The sequence below is a fragment of the Natrix helvetica genome (genome assembly GCF_964273705.1).
Source record: "Natrix helvetica genome assembly, chromosome: 7".
Taxonomy (NCBI): domain Eukaryota; kingdom Metazoa; phylum Chordata; class Lepidosauria; order Squamata; family Natricidae; genus Natrix; species Natrix helvetica.
Window position 1 is genome coordinate 7,570,522 of NC_138558.1, and position 24,049 is coordinate 7,594,570.

The following is a 24,049-nucleotide window of genomic DNA, read 5'->3' on the forward strand; positions in this document are numbered from 1 at the left end:
CGAAGCTATGGCACATGTGCCACAGGTGGCACGTGGAGCTCACTCTGCAGGCACGCAAGCCGTCACCCAGCTCAGCTACCCCGCGCATGCGCCTCCTGCCAGCCAGCTGATTTTCGGGTCTCTACTGCGCAAGCGGGAGATGCGTAGGGGGCAGGGGGTTGCATGCACATGCATGGGGGCAGGGGGTTGCGCGTGCATGCGTGAGAATTGGGGGGAGTGTGGAGGGTTGTGCGTGCACGTGCAGGGGGGGTGGGGCTTACTGCATTATGGGTGTTGGCATGCACTCGCGCTCTCTCACACGCACAAACAATTTCAGGACACGAGGAGAAAAAGGTTAGCCATCCCTGGACTAGAATATAAATTGAGAGCAAGCCCCGTTCCTTGCTGATGTAGTTTGGGTGATGAAACATCTAAGACAGGGGTGTCCAAACTTGGGAACTTTAAGACTTGTGGACTTCAACTCCCAGAATTCCCCAGTCAGCTGGCTGGGGAATTCTGGGAGTTGAAGTCCACAAGTCTTAAAGTTCCCAAGTTTGGACACCCCTGGTCTAAGAGAAAACAACCAAGCCCATAGAGCACCAAGGACTTCTCCAGCCTTCAGTAGCTACTCTGGCCAATAGTCTCCCAAGTTTGGAGAAATGGAGATTTCCCATCACTTGCCCCATGAGCGTTTGAACTCAACGTGTTCCTCCTGCTGTCTAAGGCCATATCCAATCCACCAAAGCTCATTTTTTTTCTTTTTGGCTCCAAGGAACTCCCTTTGACTACGCCACCAAATTTCCTACCGTACAGATGAGTGTTTTGTAAGAGTGTGTGAAGGCAGACGTCTGGTGGCTCCAGAGAAGGGGAACCACCACTGAGAAGGCATCAAGGAAAGAAATTTGCCTGCAGTTTCCCCCCCCCCTCCCCCCCCCCCCCGCCTACAAAGCGATCAAATTCAAACTCCATGGAAGAAATCTTTGGGGGAAATTCCCACAAGCAAAAGCTGATGTTGTAACTTCACTGAGTTGGGAGTGAGTCAATGGCTTGGCAGGTGTGAATATTCCACTTTTGTTTGTATGATCATCTTCCCAACCCTCCCCCACTGCCCACATTACAAATAAAGCCAAGATCAAGCCAAGACTCTAAAGAACTGAGTGAGTGCAGTATAAAGACTAAAAACTCTAAAGATCCATGCATCAACTCTTCACACTTCCCAAAAGTAGAGTAGAGGAGAGTGGATTAGGAATAGGACGGGGATGGGATGGGATTGGAATAGGAATAGGAATAGGAATAGGAATAGAATAGAATAGAATAGAATAGAATAGAATAGAATAGAATAGAATAGAATAGAATAGAAACAGAAACACAACAGTATTACAAGACGTGGAATAGGTGGTATAATTGGCTTGAAAAGAGATGTAAAATCAATGCATAATGAATACATAGAAAATATAATAAAAGGAAATGGTATATATTAAGAGAGTAATAGAGGTGGAAATGTTGTATATATTATATAAATGAGTAAATATGAAATAAGGAGGTCTATGTATAAAACAGTGGGCTTTAGAATGGAAAATTCGAAATCAGGAAAAAAGATACTCATAACTGAAAGCTGCAAAAGTGTAATTCTGATTTTAATGTTTAAAAAATGTTGAATAAAAATTATTTTAAAAAGAAGAAGAAAACACAACAGAATAGAATAAGAATAGAACCGAACAGAACAGAATAGAGCTGGAAGGGACCCTGGAGATCTTCTAGTCCAACCCCCTGCTCAAGCAGGAGAACCTATACCATTTCAGATAAGTGACTGTCTAGTCTCTTCTTAAAAACGTGATGGAGCGCCTACAATTTCTGAAGGGAAGCATTAAAAGAGTAGCACATTGTGGCCTCGGGGGAGACGACAAGCATATCAGAACAAAAGGAAATTACCTCATCTGACATCAAAGTGGCAATGGATCGACCGATTTCGTGGTAGGATTTTGCTTTGCCCTTTGGGCCCAACAAAATGAACAGGAACCTGAAACCCGGGAAGAAAACCAGCATTACTATCATGTGCAAATCCATGTACATGTTTTTTTTTTCCATGAAGAATGTTTACTTAATCAAATACAAAGAAAAATGGGAGGGAATGGTTAGATAAGAGAAGGCCTAGCCTCCAGACGCATAATGGATGGAGAATAGAGGCTCAGAAGGGGCTGTCCTGAAATTCTCAGGCGGTAAAGTAGACAGAGTAAGATTTGTACTTGCAAGATTTTCCCCGAAAATATGACCTGTCCTGAAACTAAGGCCTTGCCACGTTTTTCAGGTGGGGAAAAATATAAGCCCACCCCTGAAAATAAGCCCCTTGGACAACAAACCCTCCCCCCGCCTCCGGCCAGGCAGAGCACCGCTCACCAACCTAGCGGTATCCCGAAGGCGCCAAGCCACGGGAGCGGGGGGGAAGGTGCTCACGTTCGGAATACCGCTAGGTAGGGGAGTGGCATTCTACCTGGCTGGAGGGGGAAGTTGCCAGATGGCTGCTGCCTTGCAAGCGGGCTCCCGAAGAGCCATGCACAGCCTCAGAGGCGAAGTAGCCATGAGGTAACCACGCTTACGAGCAGCCACCCGGCAAACCCCCTCTCCAGCTGGGCAGAGCGCCATTCACTGACCTAGGGGGTATCCCTAAGACTCCAAGCCACGTGGCACTCTGCCCGCCCCCCAGCTCCCGTGGCTTAGCACATTAGGGATACCCCTAGGTCAGTGCATGGAGAAGGGGTTGCACGAGCGCCTGTTCTGCCCCCAGCAACCATGCCCTGGCTCAGCTCTCCCTGCAGGGCCAGGGCACCACTGCTGCACTCCGAGCATAACTTCTTCTCCGGCTTCCAAACTCCAAAACTCGGCTGTCGAGTCTTCCAGCAGTGGCCGCTCTAGGAGTGCGCTCTGTGGTTGTGGGTCAACTGCCGGACAGAGAGTCTTTAGGACAGAGAGTCTTTCGACAGCCGGCCCACAACCATAGAGCCCAAGCCATATTTTGTGGGTCAAAAGAAAACAAGACCCTGTCTTACTTTCGGGGAAACATGGTATAATCTTGCAATGAATACAATTATCTCGTCTGGCTGTGTTTCCTGACTGATCTACCTGCGAAGGCTGACAGTTTGGTGACGGGAAATGATTTCACAGAGACGTAGTAATCTCACAGTTTCTTTGCCCATATGACCATCCAAGGCACAACAACAGTTTGAAAGGACCTTGAAGGTCTTCTAGCCCAACTCCCTATTCAAAGAGGAGACCCTAGACCAGGGGTGTCCAAACTTGGGAACTTTAAGACTTGTGGACTTCAACTCCCAGAATTCCCCAGCCAGCCATGCTGGCTGGGGAATTCTGGGAGTTGAAGTCCACAAGTCTTAAAGTTCCCAAGTTTGGACACCCCTGCCCTAGACCCTATACAGATGTGGCACGCAGAGCCCTCTCTGTGGGCACACATGCCGGCACCAGCTACTCATCTGGGTTCCGTCAAGGGCATGTGCAGAGGCCAAACGGTCCAGCGCCCATGTGCATGGCAGTCATCTGCTCTCTTCTGGGTTCCAGCGTGCACTGCATGAAGACCAGCCGCCTGTCGCATATGCGTGTGCCGGACCCCGGAAGTGAAGTTGGTCGCAGCGCATAAGTGCACCAGCCAGCTGCTTTCTTCTGGGTCATGTGCTCCAATTTCAGCGCTCGGTGCCGAAAAGTTGAACCATCACCGCCCTATACCATTCCAGAACAATGACTGCCCAGTCTCTTCTTAAAAACCGCCAGTGGTGGAGAACTTTTGAAAGCAAGCCATTCTACTGATTAATTGTTCTCGTGGTCAGGAAATTTCTCCTTAGTTCTAGGCTGGCTCTTTCTTTGATTACCGTATTTTTCGGAGTATAAGGCGCACCTTTTTCCCTCAAAAAAGAGGCTGAAAATCTGGGTGCGTCTTATACACTGAATACAGTGGTTTTTGCCTCCCGAAACTCCACTCCCTTCACCAAAATGGCTGTGCAGAGCCTTTAGGAGGCTTTCAGAGAGCTCCTGGGGGCTGGGGAGGGCAGAAATGATCGAAAAACAGGCTGTCCCCCCCCCAAGCAGCCAGCAGCACTCTATAAACTTTTTTAAAAAATAGGCCCATTTTGGCAAAAAACGGGACGTTTTTGGGAGGTTTGCAGAGTGCAAAAACTTTTTTGAAACGTTTTCCTCTTCAAAACTTTGCTGCGTCTTATACTCCAGTGCGTCTTATACTCCGAAAAATTCAGTAGTTTCCATCCATTATGTCTTCTCCTGCCTTCAGGTGCTTTAGAGAATAGCTTGACTCCCTCTTCTTTGTGGCAGCCCCTGAGATATTGGAACACAGCTATCAAGTCATCCCTAATCCTTGTTTTCGTTAAACTAGACGTACCCAATTCCTACAATCTTTCTTCATAGGCTTTAGCCTCCAATCAGACATTCCTGCTGACGTGCAGCCATCACATAAACCTTTATTCAGTCTCTCCAGGTAGGGATATCACAGCCATGTGACACTCAAGGCCATAAGCTTTGCACAGGATTAAAATTAATGACTTCCTTCTCCCCCCAAAAAAACAAATTCCCTTACCTTCTTCCTCATTTTGTTGCAACAACCCATTTCAGTGACGTTGGTGTAATAACTACTATGCAAATATATGCTATTTGATTATGTGTGCAATTCCGGGAGAAATAAAAGCTTTCACCGCGAGGCCTTTGCAGAAGCCAACAGCATAAATTATTTATTTTCAATCGGCTAATTAGAGCTGTCATATAAATAAATAAAGAGGTTCGGAAGATGGCAAGTGGCTATATTGCAGCAAAGTAAATGCCATGTTTTGCTCTTTAAGAGAGAGCAAACAGCAAACTCAATATGAGGGAAATTAACATTTCTACGTTAAAATAAACATTTATCTTCCCAGAACAGATTTCCATATGTTGACTGACACATCCATGGAGTGCTTCTGGAAAACTTCTAAGTGATTGTTCAAAGTTTCAACAGCAGAGAAAAAAAGGTTTTCCAGAAACTCTCCATGAAAAATAATAATCTTTTTGTGATTGGCTTATTAAAGCAATCACTGAATGGCAGGTTCATTTTTAAATTTTAAATGTATTTAAAAAAAAAATACACAGCAACAGATAGAAAACACTTGCTTACCGAGTAGGTACGGGGACTTCTGTTAGAGCCCCAAGCATGACTGCTTGCTGTAACCGCACGAAGGCAATGAATGGGTTTTCCAAAAAATCGACTTCTCCAACCAGCACGTTGGAGGCCTCAGCATCCCGAGGTAACTTCTTCATGAATTTGTTCTTCAGCTGGGTGAAAAAAGAGAAAAACAAATGTTTTAAAGAAGTTCTACTCCTCCTGTAGAACTTCCTTAGCATCAAACCAGAAAGCAACTTGCAGATGGTGTGATTAAAGGTAAAGGTTCCCCTTGCACATATGTACTAGTCGTTCCTGACTCTAGGGGGCGGTGCTCATCTCTGTTTCAAAGCCAAAGAGCCAGCGCTGTCCGAAGACGTCTCCGTGGTCATGTGGCCGGCATGGCTAAACGCCGAAGACGCACAGAACACTGCTACCTTCCCACCAAAGGTGGTTCCTATTTTTCTAATTGCATTTTTACGTTATTTCGAACGGCTAGGTTGGCAGAAGCTGGGACAAATAACGGGAGCTCACTCTGTTACGTGGCGCTAGGGATTCGAACCGTTGATCCCTTTCTGATCAACAAGCTCAGTGTCGTAACCACTGAGCCACCGCTCCAAGGTGTGTTTACCTGCCTCTTAATCCTCAAAAGTAACTCTAGCTGAGAACAAAAATGATCATACTTAGTGAGCCCGCTGACCAAACATTTTGTCAGCTAACGAATGCTAATACTCCAAATATTAGGAGAGACTTTGGAACAATTTCTATGAGCATCTAATAAGAATTCCATCCTTCACTCTAGCATGTGTTTTTAATGCATGCAACGGAATCTAAAACTGTATGATCAGAAATTGCATATGGGGAAAAATACACAAATGGCTTGAGAAGAGGAGAGTGTGTAGATTTTTATTATTAGGTATAGTAACAGGTAAACTACCATATTTTTCAGAGTATAAGACGCACCTTCCCCCCCTCCCCCCCAAAGTGGGTGAAAATTTAGGTGCATCTTATAGACCGAATATGGGTGTTTTTGGCTTCCCGAATCCTCCATGCATCATGTTTTCGCCTTCCTCGGCTTCCAGAAGCACTGTGCAGGCCAAAAATGGGTGCATTGTTGGTTAAAACAGGCCCATTTCTGTGAAAATTGGCCATGCGGAGCACTGCAGAATGCTTCTAGGGACCTGGGAGGATGAAAATGCAACATGCAGAAGGCTTGGGAGCGCAAAAATGTGGAGCACTGCAGAGTGCTTCTGAGGGCCTGGTAGGGTGAAAATCCAACATGCGGAAGCCCAAAACTACTTTTTTCATGTTTTCCTCCGGTAAATTTAGGTGCGTCTTATAGTCCGAAAAATATGGTAGATAAGAAAAGTATGTATTTAATACTGCACGTTTTGACAGCCGTGAGGATTGTATTTACGTAATCCTGGACAAAGGAAAAAACACCCCGAGAGGAAGAAATGATTTTTAAAAATCCTAGAAATGGACAGATTGACATTAAGAATTAAACAGAAAGAAGATACGGAATATTATCAAACATGGAATCTATTTTATCAATGGTTGGGGGAAAGGGGTGGAGATGAAGAACGTCATATGTCTTGTTAAGCAAACTAAATACCCACACAACACGATGCCCGTTAAGCACTAAATATCTCTTAATAAAATCCACCAGTTAATAGAATAGAATAGCATAGAATAACAGAGGGACCTTGGAGGTCTTCTAGTCCAACAGGGGGTTGGACTAGAAGGAAGCCCTCTGTTATTCTATGGCAGGGGGCCTAGGCAGGAAACCCTACACCACTTCAGAGAAACGGTTGTCCTACATCTTCTTAAAGACTTCCAGTGTTGGGGCATTCACAACTTCCGTAGGCAACTTGTGTTCCACTGATTAATTGTTCTAACCGTCAGGAAATTTTTCCTCAGTTCTAAGTTGCTTCTCTCCTTGATTAGTTTCCACCCATTTCTTCTTGTTCTGCCCTCAGGTGCTTTGGAGAATAGCTTGACTCCCTTTCCTTTGTGGCAGCCCCTCAAATATTGGAATACTGCATCAGCCAGCCTTTCTACAGAAGAGAATTCAATACAAAGGAAAGATCGATGGAGAAATTGCTGTCAAAAATAGCTGAAGCCGCACAGAAGTTTTTCCTGCATGCCAGAGAGGCAGATTAGAGAAGGCAGAGAGTCCCTCAAGTCTGCTTGCGTATTTCCCAGGTGAACGGCAGCCAACAATCACACCAATTGTCAATCATGAGGGCCCTCTGGGAGAGACAAGTGAAATAGAACTCTACCGCTCCCTGATCTATTATTGATGGAAACTGCAGAATAAATTATCTGACCTGACCTGGTAAATTGGATGCCGAGGCTTATAGAGTGTTTTTTCCACTTTATTGAAAAACAAGAAGACAAGAAGTTCCACTTTATTGAAAAACTAGTATAAAAACTAGTTGTCCGGGTATTTATTTATAGGGGAGGAAATGCCCGGACCAAATGTAATTTCCAATGTTAGATGTTCCCCCTTACCAGAGGATGCCCCCTTGTGGAGTACTGTGAAGCCGTTACCATGGCAACTCCACTGCGCTGTACAGTAGAAGCAGTTTTATGGCAGTACAGTAGAAGCCATTTTAAGGCTGTAGCTTAACAGGAACACACCCCCTGAGGGGTTTTAGGGGATGTCTTACCCCCACAATATTTTTCTCCAGAAGGTAAGTCATCTGTATACCAAGTTTGGTTGAAATTACTTGAGGCGTTCCAGAGTTATGCTGGAACGAACGAACAAACACACACACACACACACACACACACACGTTGCATTTGTGCTGATAAATAAATACAACACAAATGTAACAAGGCAACATAAAAAAAATGGCTTTCTGCCTGGATGGCTCCTAGGGTGAGCCGATAGACAGAAAAGGGAAGCAGTATGCTCCCTCCCATATTTGGGCATACCAGGGGTTGTGACACAATACATACATACATACATACATACATACCAGTGATGTGCGGTGAGGTTTATCGCTGGTGAGGCTGGTGACGTCATCAGGAAGGCGGGGAATGGGACCACGTGTGCTGGAGGCTGAGGCTGCCTCAGTCTCCAGCACACGTGATCCCATTCCCCGCCTTCCTGAGCGCGCTCCGCCGGCTCGCGCTCCCCAACAGCAGCTGCTTTTTAGTGCTTTTCTGTGCGTCTGGCGTTTAGGACATCCGGCTATCTACCTAAACGCCAGACGCACAGAAAAGCACTGAAAAGCACTTCGCCCCCCCAAGCCACTTCGTCTTGATGACGTCACCGACGTCGCTGCTGGGCGCGGCCGGATGGAGGTAACCAGAGTGGTGCCGAGGGGTCCGGGCGGACAAAAGAGTGAGCGAGCGAGCAATGGAGGATCAGGCAGCCTGATCCTCAGTCGCTAATCAGCCAGACTGCCTTGCCACCAGTCTGGCTACCTCGTCCGTCCACACATGGCAGCTGCGGCGACATTATCAAGCCCCTGCCACTTCTGGACGTCGATTGCAGTCGCGAGGAGCGCGCAAAGTACAGCGAAGGCAGGAAGGTTATTGGCGCTTCCAAGAACCCTCCTGCCTCCGCCGGTTGCCCACCTGGCACCACCCCGCAAGCGCTCCTCCCTCCTCTTCCTCTTATATATATGAAACTCCCTCGTGGATATTATTATTTTATATATTATTATTTCATGATGAGAGGTGAGGCTCTGCCTCCCCTGCCTCCAATGACCGCACGTCCCTGATACATACATACATACATACATACATACATACATACATACAGAGAGAGAGAGAGAGAGAGAGAGAGAAGTACAGATGAGAGAGAATATAGCTGTAATTATTCATCCTGTCCCCAACCGGCCAATACTCATGTAGGGAAATGCCTATTATAATATTATAGTGGAAGAGTATAATTTCATTGTAATGAAAGTTGATTAGGGGATTGGAGGCTAAAACATATGAAGAACGGTTGCAGGAACTGGGTATGTCTAGTTTAATGAAAAGAAGGACTAGGGGAGACATGATAGCAGACTTCCAATATTTGAGGGGCTGCCACAAGGAAGAGTAGGTCAACCTATTCTCCAAAATACCTGAAGGCAGGACAAGAAGCAATGGATGGACCACTAATCAAGGAGAGAAGCAACCTAGAACTAAGGAGAAATTTCCTGGCAGTGAGAACAATTAATCAGTGGAACAAGTTGCTAGTAGTTGTGAATGCTCCAACACTGGAAGTTTTTAAGAAGAGGTTGGACGACCATTTGTCTGAAGTGGTGTAGGGCTTCCTGTTTTTGAGCAAGGGGTTGGACTAGAAGACCTCCAACTGTTATTCTGAGTAAGACAGATATTTGAGGATACGGTTTCCCCCAATTTCTGGTAACGTACCCTTCCCTCCCAAACAATGAATTCATGCCATATTACATGTCTCCAAAGTAGTATTGTAACTAATATTACTCTTCTCTGACTTGTTCATGTCCAGCAGAAATCAAAAAGCTGACTCCTTTAGGAAGAAAACAGGGATTCTGAAATTTCACTTTGCAATCGGATTGCAAATAGTCTTGGACTTAGAACCACCTAGAAGAGTGTTTCTCAACCTTGACAACTTGAAGATGTCCTGACTTCAACTCCCAGAATTCCCCAGCCAGCATTCTAGGGTTAACCCTAACCCTAACCCTTTCAGACTTGTGTGCGAAGGACACACATTCTTGCTTTATTGCTGGGGGTGAATCCAGGACACAGGAGCAAACACAGGCACCAACGCTTATTCCCAGTGAATGAAAGGGTTAGACAATCGCCAGCACCAACGAAACGAAAAAAAGAGGCTGAGCAAGTCAGGTCTTACACAACCCATCCGAGGAGTAAACTTCCCACAGCAGGAAATGCTGTCGACATTTTTATTTAGGCGAAGCAAGAGGCATTCTTCAACTTTAAGACAACCTCTTTATAAACTTTAGAATTCGCGAGGACAAAATGAAGAGGTGGGGGGGAACAGTCTTTCCTGTTGATATGGCAACCCGGGAGTCAGGAAAGTGCCACAAACACCAGAGACAAGAGACTTCTGTCTATGATTCAGCTGGCCAAGGGCATCCAAACCCACTCTGCATCTTAAGCAGGTGTTCCCCAACCTCTCTCATGAAACAGAAACCTGATTCTCATGAATTTTGTTGGAAGACAATCAACGTGAATGTGCCTGAAACTGAACTAAAAAGCATTCCCACTTTCTCCCCCATCGACAGCCCCGTCCCATTCATTTCTGCAACTTCGTGGATTTAAAATATAAGCCGTTGGTTGGGGGAAGGTAGGAAGAGGCCGCAGAGATTCACTTGGGGGGGGCAAAGGCGGGGGAGAAAGAGGTTTGTCAAGGACATTGAAACAAAGCCCAAAGAACGGAGCGCTTGGAGATTGGCAGTTGGAGGAGGATGAGAGTCCAACTTCCTGTAATCTTCACCTAATCCTCAAAAATAAGAGACTACATTAGCAAGGATAATTGGTGTATCTGTTCTGCTGGAAGATACTGGAGCCCGATTCTGTTTCCAAACAAACACAGGGGGCACCTAATAGTCCCTTTTTAGAAAAATAAATAAATCCTGCAAGTCACAAAATGCACGCTTGCTCTCTTCTGAACTGAGGTCACTGCCTTCATGAGTTTCAAGGATTTTTTTATCAGATTTGCAACCAGCAGGGCAGAAGTAAAAACAAAACTCTTGCAGAAAGACTATAATTATCTCTCTCTCTCATCTATCTGTCTGTATGTCTATCTGTCTATCTATATCATCTATCTAATCATCCATCTAACATCAATCTATCATCTATCTATCTACAGTATCTGTATCCACCTATATCATCTATCTATCATCTATCCATCTAATCATCCATCTAACATCTGTCTGTCTGTCTATCTAATCTCTACCATCTTTCTCTTTCTCCCTGTTTTCTTATCTATCTTCTATTTATCATTTAGCCCTATCTATCTATCTATCTATCTATCTATCTATCTATCTATCTATCTATCTATCTATCTATCTCTATCTCATCTATCTATTTCATCTATCTAATCATCCATCTAACATCTATCTATCTTCTATATATCTATCTACAGTATGTGTATCCATCTATATCATCTATCTATCTATCTATTTATCTATCTATGATCTATCCATCTAATCATCCATCTAATCATCCATCTAACATAGATCGATCTATTTATCTATCTTTCTATCTAATCTCTACCATCTTTCTCTTTCTCCCTGTTTTCCTATCTATCATCTATTTATCATTTATCCATCTCTATCTATCTATCTATCTATCTATCTATCTATCTATCTATCTATCTATCTATCTATCTATCTATCACCTATCTATCTTCTATCTATACAGTATCTGTATCCATCTATATCATCTATCTATCTATCATCTATCCATCTAATCATCCATCTAACATCTATCTATCTATCTATCTATCTATCTATCTATCTATCTATCTATCTATCTATCATCTATCCATCTAATCATCCATCTAACATCTGTCTGTCTGCCTATCTATCTATCTAATCTCTACCATCTTTTTCTTTCTCCCTCTGTTTTCTTATCTATCATCTATTTATCATATAGCCATATCTATCTATGTATGCATCTATCTATCTATCTATCTATCTATCTATCTATCTATCTATCTATCTATCATCTATTTAACCAACCATCTAACATTTATCTATCTATCATCCATATCATCTATCTACAGTATCTATCTATCTATCTATCTATCTATCTATCTATCTATCTATCTATCTATCTATCATCTATCTATCTATCTATCTATCATCTATCTATCATCTATATCTATCTATCTATCTATCTATCTATCTATCTATCTATCTATCTATCTATCTATCTATCTATCTATCTATCTATCTATCATCTATCTATCTTTATCCTGTCTTTATAAGTAACTCAAGGCAGTGAATATACCTAACATTCATTTCTCTCCTATTTTCTGCACAAAAGCAACTCTGTGAGGTCAGTTGGGCCGAGAGAGTGAGTTACCCAGCCAGCTTTCATCCCTAGGGCAGGACTAGAACACACAGTCTACTGGTGATTGGCCCAAAGTCACCCAGATGGTTTTCATGCCTAAGGCAGGACTAGAACTCCTGGTTTCTAAGCCAGCATCTAAATCATTGCACCAAACTGGCTGTCAATTTATCTCGGCCATAAATTATACTGCTACTTCTAATTATGCCTTCTCATCCATCCATCCATTCACGTACACAAAGGCATCTTGCGTAGTAATAGTCAAAATATAAATCTCTAGAGTTTGTGGCAACCTTTCTTTTCAACTCACCTACTGCGTCAGCAAATCAACTCTATTTATGGTAGAACTAAATAGGGAAACTCACTTCAAATTTGAGCAAGTGTAAATGCAAGCGAGAACAGCAGATCTATTTTCTCCGAAGATGAAAAGATGGGGAAACTAGCAAGATAATGATAAGTTAACGAAGAATAAGGGAGGACGAGAACTTTATTTTCATTGTACCTAAAAAGAAATGTTGTATAATAGTTGAACTTAGGTAACATAGGCATATATAGCTGTTTATCAGGAAGGGCGCTATGGTCTTGGTTAAAAAAAATGATTACAAAAAGAAAAAATGCAGAAATAATGCCTATTTAAATTTCTTCACAGTAATGTTGACCTAGATTTTAAGACTGAATTTGTCACTTCAAGCAGGAATGAAATTGTAGGTAAGGGCACCTAATTTTCTGGAAGGTCTAGACTTCACAGCTGCCTAGTAGGTAGGAATACTTGGCTATCACACTTAGAAATCATAGATAACTTCCATTGTTTTCTGACCAGGAAGTCCAATAGTGGTCAAGATGAGTTAATTCCTTACATGTCTTGAATTCTAGGCTTTCAGATTGCATGTTTGGTATTCCACCGCCACACAAAAACACCATATTTTCTTCCACAAATAACTTCCTTCTCCTCCTCTTCCTCTTTCCATTCTCCTCCTCCTCCTCTCATTCCTCTCTTCCTCCTCCTCTTCCCATTCCTCTCTTCCTCCTTCTCCCCTTCCAGGGGTGGAGTGCTATGGGTTTGCGAGAATCATAGCTAATTTTACAGCCGGTTTGGAGAACCTCCAAATCCCATCACTGGCTGGCCTTGCCCACCCCACCCCGCCTCTCCCACCCTCCCCCTCTCAGGAGTCGCCACGCAGCTCATTTTGGATGCGAGGTAAGTGCAGGGCCCAAACAGAGGCTCAGGAAGGCGGGAAAAGGGGGCCTCCCGGAAGGCCTCCGAAGTCCAGGGAAGGCAAAAAACCCACCCCCACCGTGGTGCCAGAGGCTGACTAGGCCACGCCCACCATGGCCACACCCACCCAACAATCAGGCAGAGAATCCATTGCTGAAATTTTTGAAGCCCACTCCTGTCCTCTTCCCATTTCCATTCCTCCTCCTCCTCCTCCTCCTCCTCCTCCTCCTCCTCCTCCTCCTCCTCCTCCCTCCTCTTCCCATTCCTCTCCTCCTCCTCCTCCTCCTTCTATGACTTGAACTCCACCTTCTAAAACTAAAGACCTGATTCTTCCAGGCTATCATTTTATGGCAGACTCTACCTAGAAACTATTTGTTTCCACCATGTCAATGTCATTTGCCTTTATCTCACCTGTTGCAACCCTGATTTCAGTTTCCGAATCATCACACAATTCTTCCTTTCTTGATCATGCCCTAAGAGGCTTTCTGAAAATCAAAGCCCGAAACCTGATGATCAAAGCTAAACATTAAGATACTACCGAGACATTTCCCAGAAAGTGCTTATATAACTGGGTACATTTTTCATATCTGGTTGTCTTCATATTTTTGGAAGTGTTTTGTAGAAGGAGGAGCGCTGGACAGTAGAGATGCAATGAAAAGAGGGATCAGCCTAGAACAGTGATGGCTAACCTTTTTGTTGCCGCGTGTCGAAAGCGTGCACCATTGCACCTATAATGCAATGGGCGCGCAACACCCCCCCATGCCCCCCCACAGCCTGCGTATGCACACGTGACACCACCCCCCGCGCCCCGTTTTGACCTAGTAGACCTTCCTGCAGCCTCCTGGGACCAAAAACGGGCTGTGTGGGGACACCCCCACACTCCCTCACACATGCGTGATGCCTACGCCCCCACGCATGCATCTCACACATGTGCCCTGCGCATGCCCAAAAATTAGCTGGCAGGAAGATGCGCGTGCATACGGAGTAGAACTGTGCTGGGGTGAGGGCTTGCATGACCGCAGCTCTGCATGCCACCTGTGGCACATGTGCCATTCGTTCGCTATCACGGGCCAAGAATACCTATGTAGCCACAAGCAGATTAATTCCAGCCTCTCTTGAATTCCATGGACCCTGATCTAACTCCAAGCAGGTGTTATCTGTTAGTTGAAAATATCCACACTGTATATCGGGCATTAATTAACTGGAATCCACACCGCATATCGGGAATGATTCATTTCCGGCTTCCGGAGGGCCTCCGGGAGGGCAGGGGAGGCCATTTTTGCCCTCCCCAGGCTTCAGGAAAGCCTATGGAGCCTGGGGAGGGGTTATGTGCGCATATAATTTTGGCATTACTACAACTGAGTGGGTCCAGAGGTATTTCACGAGAAGAGTCCTCCACTCCTCTGCTCACAATAGAATCCCTTACGCCACCAGGCTCGAAATTTGGGGCTTAGGCAACTTGGAACTACGCCTCCTGCGGTCGGACCTAAGTGTAGTAGACAAAATTGTCTGCTACAACGTCCTACCTGTCAATGACTTCTTCAGCTTCAATTGCAATAATACACGGGCAAACAATCGATACAAACTCAAGGTTAACCGCTCCAAACTCGACTGCGGAAAATACGACTTCAGCCACAGAGTGGTCAAAGCCTGGAATGCTCTACCTGACTCCGTTGTTACATCCTCAAACCCCTCCATAGCTTCAACCTTAAACTGTCTACCAAGGACCTCACCCCTTTCCTAAGAGGTCCGTAAAGGGGGCATGCATAAGCGCACCAACATGCCTTCCGTCCCTGTCCTACTGTCCCCATTTATTTGTACTCTCATTTCATGTGCTCACGTCCATGTTTATACTTATACCTGTTCTCTTTTACATGTCCGACAAACTAAACAAGCAAACAAATACATAAATTCCTGTGCATAGGCGTCAGTAGCAATAAATCAGTTTAACTGGACCGTCACATGTGGACCTGATTTTTTAAGCCGGTTTGTTGGTTTCTGCTTTTCCTGTACCTCTTATTGAAAGAGTTGACTCCTTCTCTGCTGTTCTACTTAACAGCACAGCGTGTGGGATCCAGTGCTTTGTGCTTCCTTCCTTCTTTATCCCTTGATAAATCACCTCTTCATAATCAATCTTCAGTTTCTAAGTATAACAAGCCAGACGTTGAACGCCAGCCAAAGAGAAATCCTGACTGCCGTTACAGGGACTCCTTGACTTACGACCACAACTGAGACTGGAATCACAGTCACTGAGTGAAGCAGTCTTTAAGAGAGACCTCAGATTGTATGAAGAAGATCAGGCAGAAAATATTCTCTGCTATCATGTTGATATTATAGGATCGTGATGGCGAACCTATGGCATGCATGCCACAGGGGCCACACGGAGCTATATTTGCTGGCACGCCAGCAGTCAGCTTCCAGGAAAGCCTCCGGCGGCTGGGAAGGACAAAAAACAGGTCCAACCGGAAGTTCAGGAATGATCCATGAAGGCCTCCGGGAGGGCAGGGGAGGAGGCCATTTTTGCCCTCCCCAGGCTTCAGGAAAGCCTATGTAGCCCGGAGAGGGGTTATGTGCGCATACAATTTTGGCACGGCATAAGAAAAAGGTTCGCCTGTGGGAGGGGTGCAATTTGTCATCAGTCTGGTGTCCCCTTTTGCAACCACAAGAAATCTGAGTCCAGCCCACTTTGAATTCTTATCCACCGCCAATTTGTTTTGGCCATTAGTAGTTCAGATTCTTATACGAGCTTAAGCTTGCAATACAGGTAGTAGTCGACTTGCAACCGTTCATTTAGTGACCATTCAAAGATACAACGGCACCGAAAAAATGTGACTTGTGAACTTTTTTCATGGTTACGACCTTTGCAGTATTCCCATGATCATGTGATGAAAATTCAGACGCTTGGCAACGGGTTCATTTTTTTATGACCTTTGCTGCGTCCCAAGGTCATGTGATCACCTTGTGGCGACCATGTGACAAGCAAAGTCAACGGGGAAGCCAGATTCACTTAACAACCAGGTTGCTGACTTAGCAACCACAGAGATTCGCTTAACAACGGTGGCAAGCAAAGTTAAAAAAATGAGACAAAAAGTACTTAATAAATGTCTTGCTTAGCAACAAAAATTTTGGGCTCCATTGTGGTCGTAAGTTGAGAATTAACCTGTAAATCTTTGTGCCCTATACGTCCTGATTTCCCAGGCGTTTGACAGATATAATATTGCATGTTTAAAATATAAACAGTATCAATAAACTGCTTAGCCTACACACAGTTTAGCAATGGAAGAAGGAAAATTATTGAAGGAACATAAAATTCCCCAAAATACAAGAAGGAAAAAAACCCTGCCTCTCCAGCAGTTTAAGTTTAGATGACTAGTGTGTTTTTTTTGCTTAATAAGCCCTCGCCAGAATATATATTAACTCAGATCCTAGTTACTGTCTTACTATGCCAATGATTTTTTGATTTCTCAATTCAGTACAGTACATGCAGACGGTTCCCATTAGACTCACAGTTTTTAAAAAGAGCCAAAAACTCAGTTTCTTTATAGGACCTGAACAGGTAAGCTCAACTTTTAATTGGAGAACTGACAGTTGATTAAAACCAGTAATGTAATCCACAGAGTGATAGGATAAAGGTTCCCCTCGCACAGATGTGCTAGTTGTTCCTGACTCTAGGAGGTGGCGCTCATCTCCGTTTCAAAGCCGAAGAGCTAGCGCTGTCCGAAGACGCCTCCGTGGTCATGTGGCCGGCATGACTAAACGCCAAAGGTGCATGGAATGCTGTTATTTTCCCACCAAAGGTGGTTCCTATTTTTCTACTTGCCTTTTTTACACGCTTGGCCATGGTTCTATAAATCTATATATATTAAAGCCAAGTACCCCTCACGCATCACGAAATCTTCAGAACCGTAAAGCCTACAAACTTGAAATTTGGCATGTATGTTCCTCTTGGCTTCTAGGTGCTCGCTAAGAAAGGATTTTTTGAAATGACCATCAGATCATTAGTATTTCTTCTACAGTAATTAACACACCCTGATGCTAAGGAGTTCTACTCCCCCTCCCCACCTGAAAAGAATTCTGTTCCAACTGCCAGTTGCCTCACATTCCGTTACCTCAGTTCAAACTGGCAGACGTTCCACTCCTTCACTCAGGAGCGGTCTGGAGCCTCACCAAAGTATCTATGCCTTCCACCGAAGAGCCTGCTTCCAGACTCAAGGCAGCGGGAGTGATATTCCCACCACTGAGCCGACGGATTGTGAACCGAATTTCTCCTGCATAGCCTAATGACATAGTTTCGTCGCCAAGCACAAGTATCCAGCTAGTAAGCTATAACATATCATCTTAAGGCCAAACCAAGCAAATCAAGTACTTTAATGGCTTCTATAGATGACAACAAGCAACAGATCAGGAATCTTTCCATTTTTGTCCTCACATTCTCATTCTTCTGCATCACAGACTCGCCCTTAAGAAGAGGACGCCAATGGCCACAAAATTGAAGCTTACCTGCTCCTTGTCAGGTTTGTCAGAGATGTCGTTCAAACTAGAGGACGTCAGGTTTCTGGGGGTCAAGGCTGGACTACCTGAAAGTACAAGTTCCAAACCAATGAACACAACTGTTGTAATATGTTGAAGACAGAGAGAGACTCAAGGCTATAGTAATGCCTGTTTTAAGATAACGTGATAATTATACAAATCTTGTTTGGAAACCTTGAATTAAAGAAGAACTTGAGACAAGCTTGACTCTGGGTGACCATATGGAAATGACCATGAATTTTCTCCAGACTTGTTTAAGGATTGTTTTTTTCTTAATTTCCCAGCTCTGGAATTTGCATGTGATCTTCCAGCAAGAGACTAACTAAGCCTAGCTTAAAGGTAAAGGTTCCACTCGCACGTATGTGCCAGTCGTTCCCGACTCCAGGGGACGGTGCTCATCTCCGTTTCAAAGCCGAAGAGCCAGCGCTGTCCGAAGACGTCTCCGTGGTCATTACCCAAACGATGTAACATCGTCAATGCATCAAACTAGCCCTGATGATGTTATCTAGTTTGCATCATGAAATGTCTGCAAGAAAACAACCAAACTCAGACAGCCCCAAAGAGGGATCAGTCTGGGATCCTTAAGTACCACAAGCTGTCCACACTCCCTGGAATTCCATTCAACCTTATCAAACTCCAAACTTATCTAACTCCAATATGTACACTGAGAGCATTGGAGACAGATTCCTTCTGTGTCGAATTGTACTTGGCCAATTCTATTCTATTCTATTCTATTCTATTCCATTCCATTCCATTCTTATTCCTATTAATTCTATTCTATTCTATTCTAATCCTGATTCTTCTATTCCATTCCATTCCTATTCCTATTCCTTATTCTATTCTATTCTATTCTATTCTATTCTATTCCTGATTCTTCTATTCCATTCCATTCCTATTCCTATTCCTTATTCTATTCTATTCTATTTTATTCTAATCCTGATTATTCCCATTCCTATTCTATTCTATTCTATTCCATTCCATTCCTATTCCTATTCCATTCCTATTCCTATTAATTCCATTCTATTCCTATTCTATTCTATCCCTTTCCATTCTATTCCATTTCTGCATAGGCTTTTTTATTAATATATCATTTAACTGGGCTTCACATGTGGAGCTGCTCTTTTGCACCTGGAACCAAGTCTTACAGAGCATGCAAAGAATAACTGAACAATATCATGGCATAACAACTCTGTATTTCCTCCCGGCCCTTCCAAATTTTGGATATACATGATTTGTAGGACTTTTTTTTTTTGCCCCCTGAGTATAAAATTTCCCTTCACTGATACAAGGAACCTATGAGGTCTTATCATTAGCTTTCGAAATAGCAAAACACAGAAGGAGCATGAAGGAAAAACTGAATGACTCTAAAAGTCAGAAAGACTCAATAAGAATACAGCGGAATACTGAACAGATATAAGCAAGAATCAACCTGTGCAACAGGATAGAAGCACGTGTGAAAAGCAGACGGGGAGGAATAATGTACATTCCAACAATAACTGCCACTATTCTATACAGATTTATTTTCTATTAGTAGTCCTAAATTTATAATGCTTGATGGCATTTCATGCAATACTCTGTCTGTGTGTGTGTATCTGCCTGTGTATATGCATACATATACATACATACATAGAACATACGTACATACATGTTTTGCTAGAGCAACTGAAATGTTGGGCTCGATTCTGGTCGTAGGTTGAGGACTATCTGAATGAGTAAGTGAAGTCAGTTACGCAACATGAAAAACCTCCTGACTCAATTGTGGACTTGGAAAATTCCCACCCAGCCCAAATTCACACACGGCTGGGGAAGTTTAACTAAACATTGCACGTAATCCTAAGTAACTCACCAGTCCTTCCAAGGACAGATAAACAGAACTATCGCATGTCTCACATAAATAAACCACCAACCGTCACCAGAAAAGTAAATGATATCCAAGCAAGGCTACTGAGTTCAACTCTCAGCATCATTAAGAGATGGAGGCGTTGGGGGGTGTTCGTGTGTGGAAATAAACAAGTTTTCTATCCCGATTTTGCATCGACCTGCACAGACCGTGGCTAGGTAAAGGTTCCCCTCGCACATATGCGCTAGCCGTTCCTGACTCTAGGGGAAGGTGCTCATCTCCGTTTCAAAGCCGAAGAGCCAGCGCTGTCCGAAGACGTCTCCGTGGTCATGTGGCAGGCATGACTAAATGCCGAAGGCGCACGGAGCGCTGTTACCTTCCCACCAAAGGTGGTTCCTATTTTTCTACTTGCATTTCGACATACTTTCGAAACTGCTATGTTGGCAGAAGCTGGGACAAGTCACAGGAGCTCAATCCGTTACATGGCGCTAGAGATTCTAACCGTCAAACTGCCAAACCTTTCAATCGACAAACTCAGCGTCTAAGCCACTGAGCCACCACGTCTCTAATGGTGCTAGAGAGCACTTCTAATGCTCTTAAGAGGAGTAACTTCCCATTGTTCTGACCCGGCTCCCAACGTGATAGTTAAATCAATGATTCCTTTATTTAGGAGCACCAGCAGCACTGGCTAAAAGTCTCCTTCCCTCTCACAGCAGGCCCCTTCTGTCCCAGGAACCAGCCCACAGATTTCCATTGCTCTCCTCTCCTCTCTGTGCATTCATGGATCAGACACTGGACCCAGCTGTTCCTCCTTAGCCACCTCCAGATCTGGGGGCTGTTGACTCTCCATCTGAGGGCTGACAGACGGCCCAGGCTCCACGTCTGTCTCTGTCTCTGATAGCTCCATTCCCTCTTCCCTCCTTGGAGCTCTCAGGTTGCCTTGATGCTGACCCTGATTCCCACGCCTCCTCCTCTTCCTCCTCTGATTCGGCTGCTGGAGGGGATGATGGCTAACAGGCCACAATACTCACTGCGCATTTGCACCGTCACCAACCTAAGAGAATGCAGCCAACATGAATTGCATTATGGGGGTTGGAGTCCATATCTGGGGAAACCCTAGATGAGGAAGGCTTGTACGCACTACCCTACCTTGCCTTTTTGCATTCAGTATTTCAAGTCTTGAGCATTGCACTACAGTCCCTTAATAACAATAGCACTTAAGACTTATATACCGCTTCACAGTGCTCTACAGGCCTCTCTAAGTGGTTTACAAAATCAGTATATTACCCCCCAACAATCTGGGTCCTCATTTTACCGACCTCAGAAGGATGGAAGGCTGACTCAACCTTGAGTCAGTCAGGATTGAACTCCTGGCAGTGAGTAATGAGTTAGCCTTCTAATACTGCATTCTAACCACTGCGCCACCACGGCTCTTATAAGTTTGATACTAATCTCTGCCTGTGCAGTGTGAGGTTTAAACCCCCGGTGACTCTTCCAGGAAAGGATGGATTCGGGAATTGTCTTCTCCTGATCCCTGGACTAGCCACCCCCCCGGGGTCTGCAGCTTCCCACGGTCCACTTACTTAGCCATCCCACGCTGGGGCTGCGTTGCATTCCGATTTCATCATCCAGGGTGCAGGTTGCTAGGCAGGGCACAGAGCTCTCAAGTGGGTAGCGAGCTTTAGCGTTGCAAGCAGAAGGCAGAGCAGCAGTCAAGAGCAGCAGCAAGACGAGAAGGAGACAAGAGAATTAGGAAGGAGAGAAAGAAGAGCCACCTTCCCCAATGTGGGAGCTTCCAGATTGGTTGGCGCTGCAAATCCCAGAACTTCCAATGTATCTAGAGGGTCTCAAGTTGGGGCAGGTGGGTGGCCGAAGTAAAGCTAAGTCAAGAAACAGAATCGAGATGTGAGCGTTTCCTTGAATCAAGAGGTCATAGAGAACAACATGCAGCCATTCATGTTGCCAACGCCTTTGAAGTGAATAGGTAGCAAACGCACCGCACACGTTTTGGACACTTGTAGTTTCGAGACATTCTTCTTTGTGAATATCTGCATTGGCACATGAGAGGGGGGAGGGCGGGGAAGGGCAAAAGAGGAGGGGAGGGGAGTGCAGGGGAGGGGAGATGGAGAGAGGGGAGAGGGAAGGGAGGGGAGAAGAGGAGGGGAGAGATTGGAGAGGGGAGGGCAGAAGAGGAGGGATGGGATGGAAAGAGGAGAGAGGGGAAGGGAGGGGAGAGGATGGGGAGAGGGGAGGGATGGGGAGAGGGGAGGGGAGTACAGAGGAGGGGAGAGGAGATGGAGAGAGGGGAGGGCAGGGCAGAAGAGGAGGGATGAGGAGAGGAGAGATGGGATGGAAAGAGGAGAGAGGGGAAGGGAGGGGAGAAGATGGGGAGAGGGGAGGGATGGGGAGAGGGGAGGGGAGTACAGAGGAGGGGAAAGGAAATGGAGAGAGGGGAGGGCAGGGCAGGGCAGAAGAGGAGGGGAGGGGAGAGATAGGATGAGGACAGGCAGAAGAGGAGAGATGGGATGGATAGAGGAGAAGGGAAGGGAGAGGATGGGGAGAGGGAGGGAAGGGGAGATGGGAGGAGAGGAGAGGAGAGGAGAGGAGAGGAGAGGAGAGGAGAAGAGAAGAGAAGAGAAGAGAAGAGAAGAGAAGAGAAGAGAAGAGAAGAGAAGAGACCATACACATTCCAGAAAAAGAATACAAGAAACAAAGCTGGAATTTAGCAACCGTCCGTAAGATTTTGTTCTTTAACTTCATGACCTATTCATATATATATTTTTTGGTCAGAAATTTGGGAATTAAGTCATTGGCCTTGAGCCTAGGATGCAAAGCCCCGTGGCTGTTTGCATGATATTGTATCATTTACTCCATATATTCACCTTCTCTCTGAGCCGGAGTATCTTCTCCCAAACCACAAGTGAGCTGAGACCACAAAATCCAGGTTTCCTGCCCCCAGTAATAAAGGAACAATGGTCACCCTTTAAAACCTAAAAGTCTTTTTCCTAGGCCAGGGAAACTTTTTAAAATTTTGCCACAGCGTTAAATTACAGCAACTGTTAGCAGATAGCTAAGTTCTAGAGAGAAACCATGAGCTGCATTTTGGTTTCTCTAAAACAATTCAGCAAAATTACTTATTTTGACATTTCGTAGAATTCTAGAAATACACAGTAGCCATAAATAACAATATTCCTATAAGATGAGGTAAACGTCCCCCAAATTTGATTAAGTGCTGGGCCTAATATAGGTATATTCCTAGGAATCCTTAAGATAAAAGGAGGTCCATAAAGGCAGTGGCGTAGCGTGGGGGGTGCAGGGGGGGCAGGCGCACCGGGCGCAACATCTGGGGGGGCGCACGCTCACACTCGCAGCTCTCTGCCCCTGCCTGGCTCACTCACTCTCTCTCACTGCAGTGCTGGCTGTGCGAATCCGATCCGAGCCGCCGGGTCGCCGCCCACTGTGGAGGGGGGGGTGCCAGGCGTGCGGTGCGGTGCGGTGCGGAGAGAGAGCGAGGAGAATGTGTAATGCATGTTCGCACTCAATAAAGTGTTTGAAAATAAACTTGTATTTAGATGCATTTTACTTTAATTACATCAGTATTTTCATAACAAACAATACATGTGCTTAGGGGGTAAGGGTTTCTTTAACTAATCTAGTGGAAGAGACTCGAGTGCTAAAATCCACGGGTTAGGGGGCGCAAATTACTTGCCTTGCCCCGGGTGCTGACAACCCACGCTATGCCACTGCATAAAGGCATCGTATTCATTTCCAGCCGGCAGACTTCTAGATATTTGGGACTTCGGTTCTGAACTCCCAGCCTTTGTGGCTCACTAAATTCTGCCTGTTAGGATGCTAAACCCTTGAATGGTCGTGTTAGATCGGGTAATGGAAAGGCACGCTCAGGCTTAGGACACAACAGCTCTTTATTAACTCAGTAGCAACTACGTACAATCCAGCGAAGGTTCAGTCTGACAGCAGCCCTTTTATAGGGAGCTGTCAGACCCTTCGACCAAGGAGATTAAACCTCTGTTCCCGCCGGAACAGAGGACCTTGGTGGAAACCATTAGAAGAGTGGCTAGTATCTAACAGGTAGAATACCACTTATAGCAGGAGTGGGCAGTTAATTTTCACATGAGAAACTGGGACTGTTGAGGAGAGACAAGGCAGTAGGATCTTGAAGGTGCCTAGGGCAGTGACGGCTAACCATTTTGTCGTCGTGCCCCATTTTGGGCCTCCCTGCAGCCTCCTGGGACCAAAAATGGGCCACGGGGAGAGACACACTCCCCCTGCCCTGTGCGCATGTGCACACAACCCCCCC

The 24,049-nt window shown here is 45.1% G+C and overlaps 1 protein-coding gene across 5 annotated transcripts in view; it reads right to left on the reverse strand.

Annotated features, from left to right (window-relative positions):
* The window catches only part of SLC4A4 (solute carrier family 4 member 4), a 183,191-nt gene that overhangs the window by 57,868 nt on the left and 101,274 nt on the right, over window positions 1–24,049 (reverse strand). For all 5 annotated transcript variants that reach the window (XM_081960358.1, XM_081960361.1, XM_081960357.1 and 2 more), the window contains exons 7-9: window positions 17,862–17,938; window positions 5,144–5,301; window positions 1,912–1,999 (exon numbers count right to left, since the gene is read on the reverse strand). In XM_081960358.1, coding sequence (XP_081816484.1) covers window positions 1,912–1,999; window positions 5,144–5,301; window positions 17,862–17,938 — 323 coding nt within the window. The remainder of the gene's footprint in view (window positions 1–1,911; window positions 2,000–5,143; window positions 5,302–17,861; window positions 17,939–24,049) is intronic.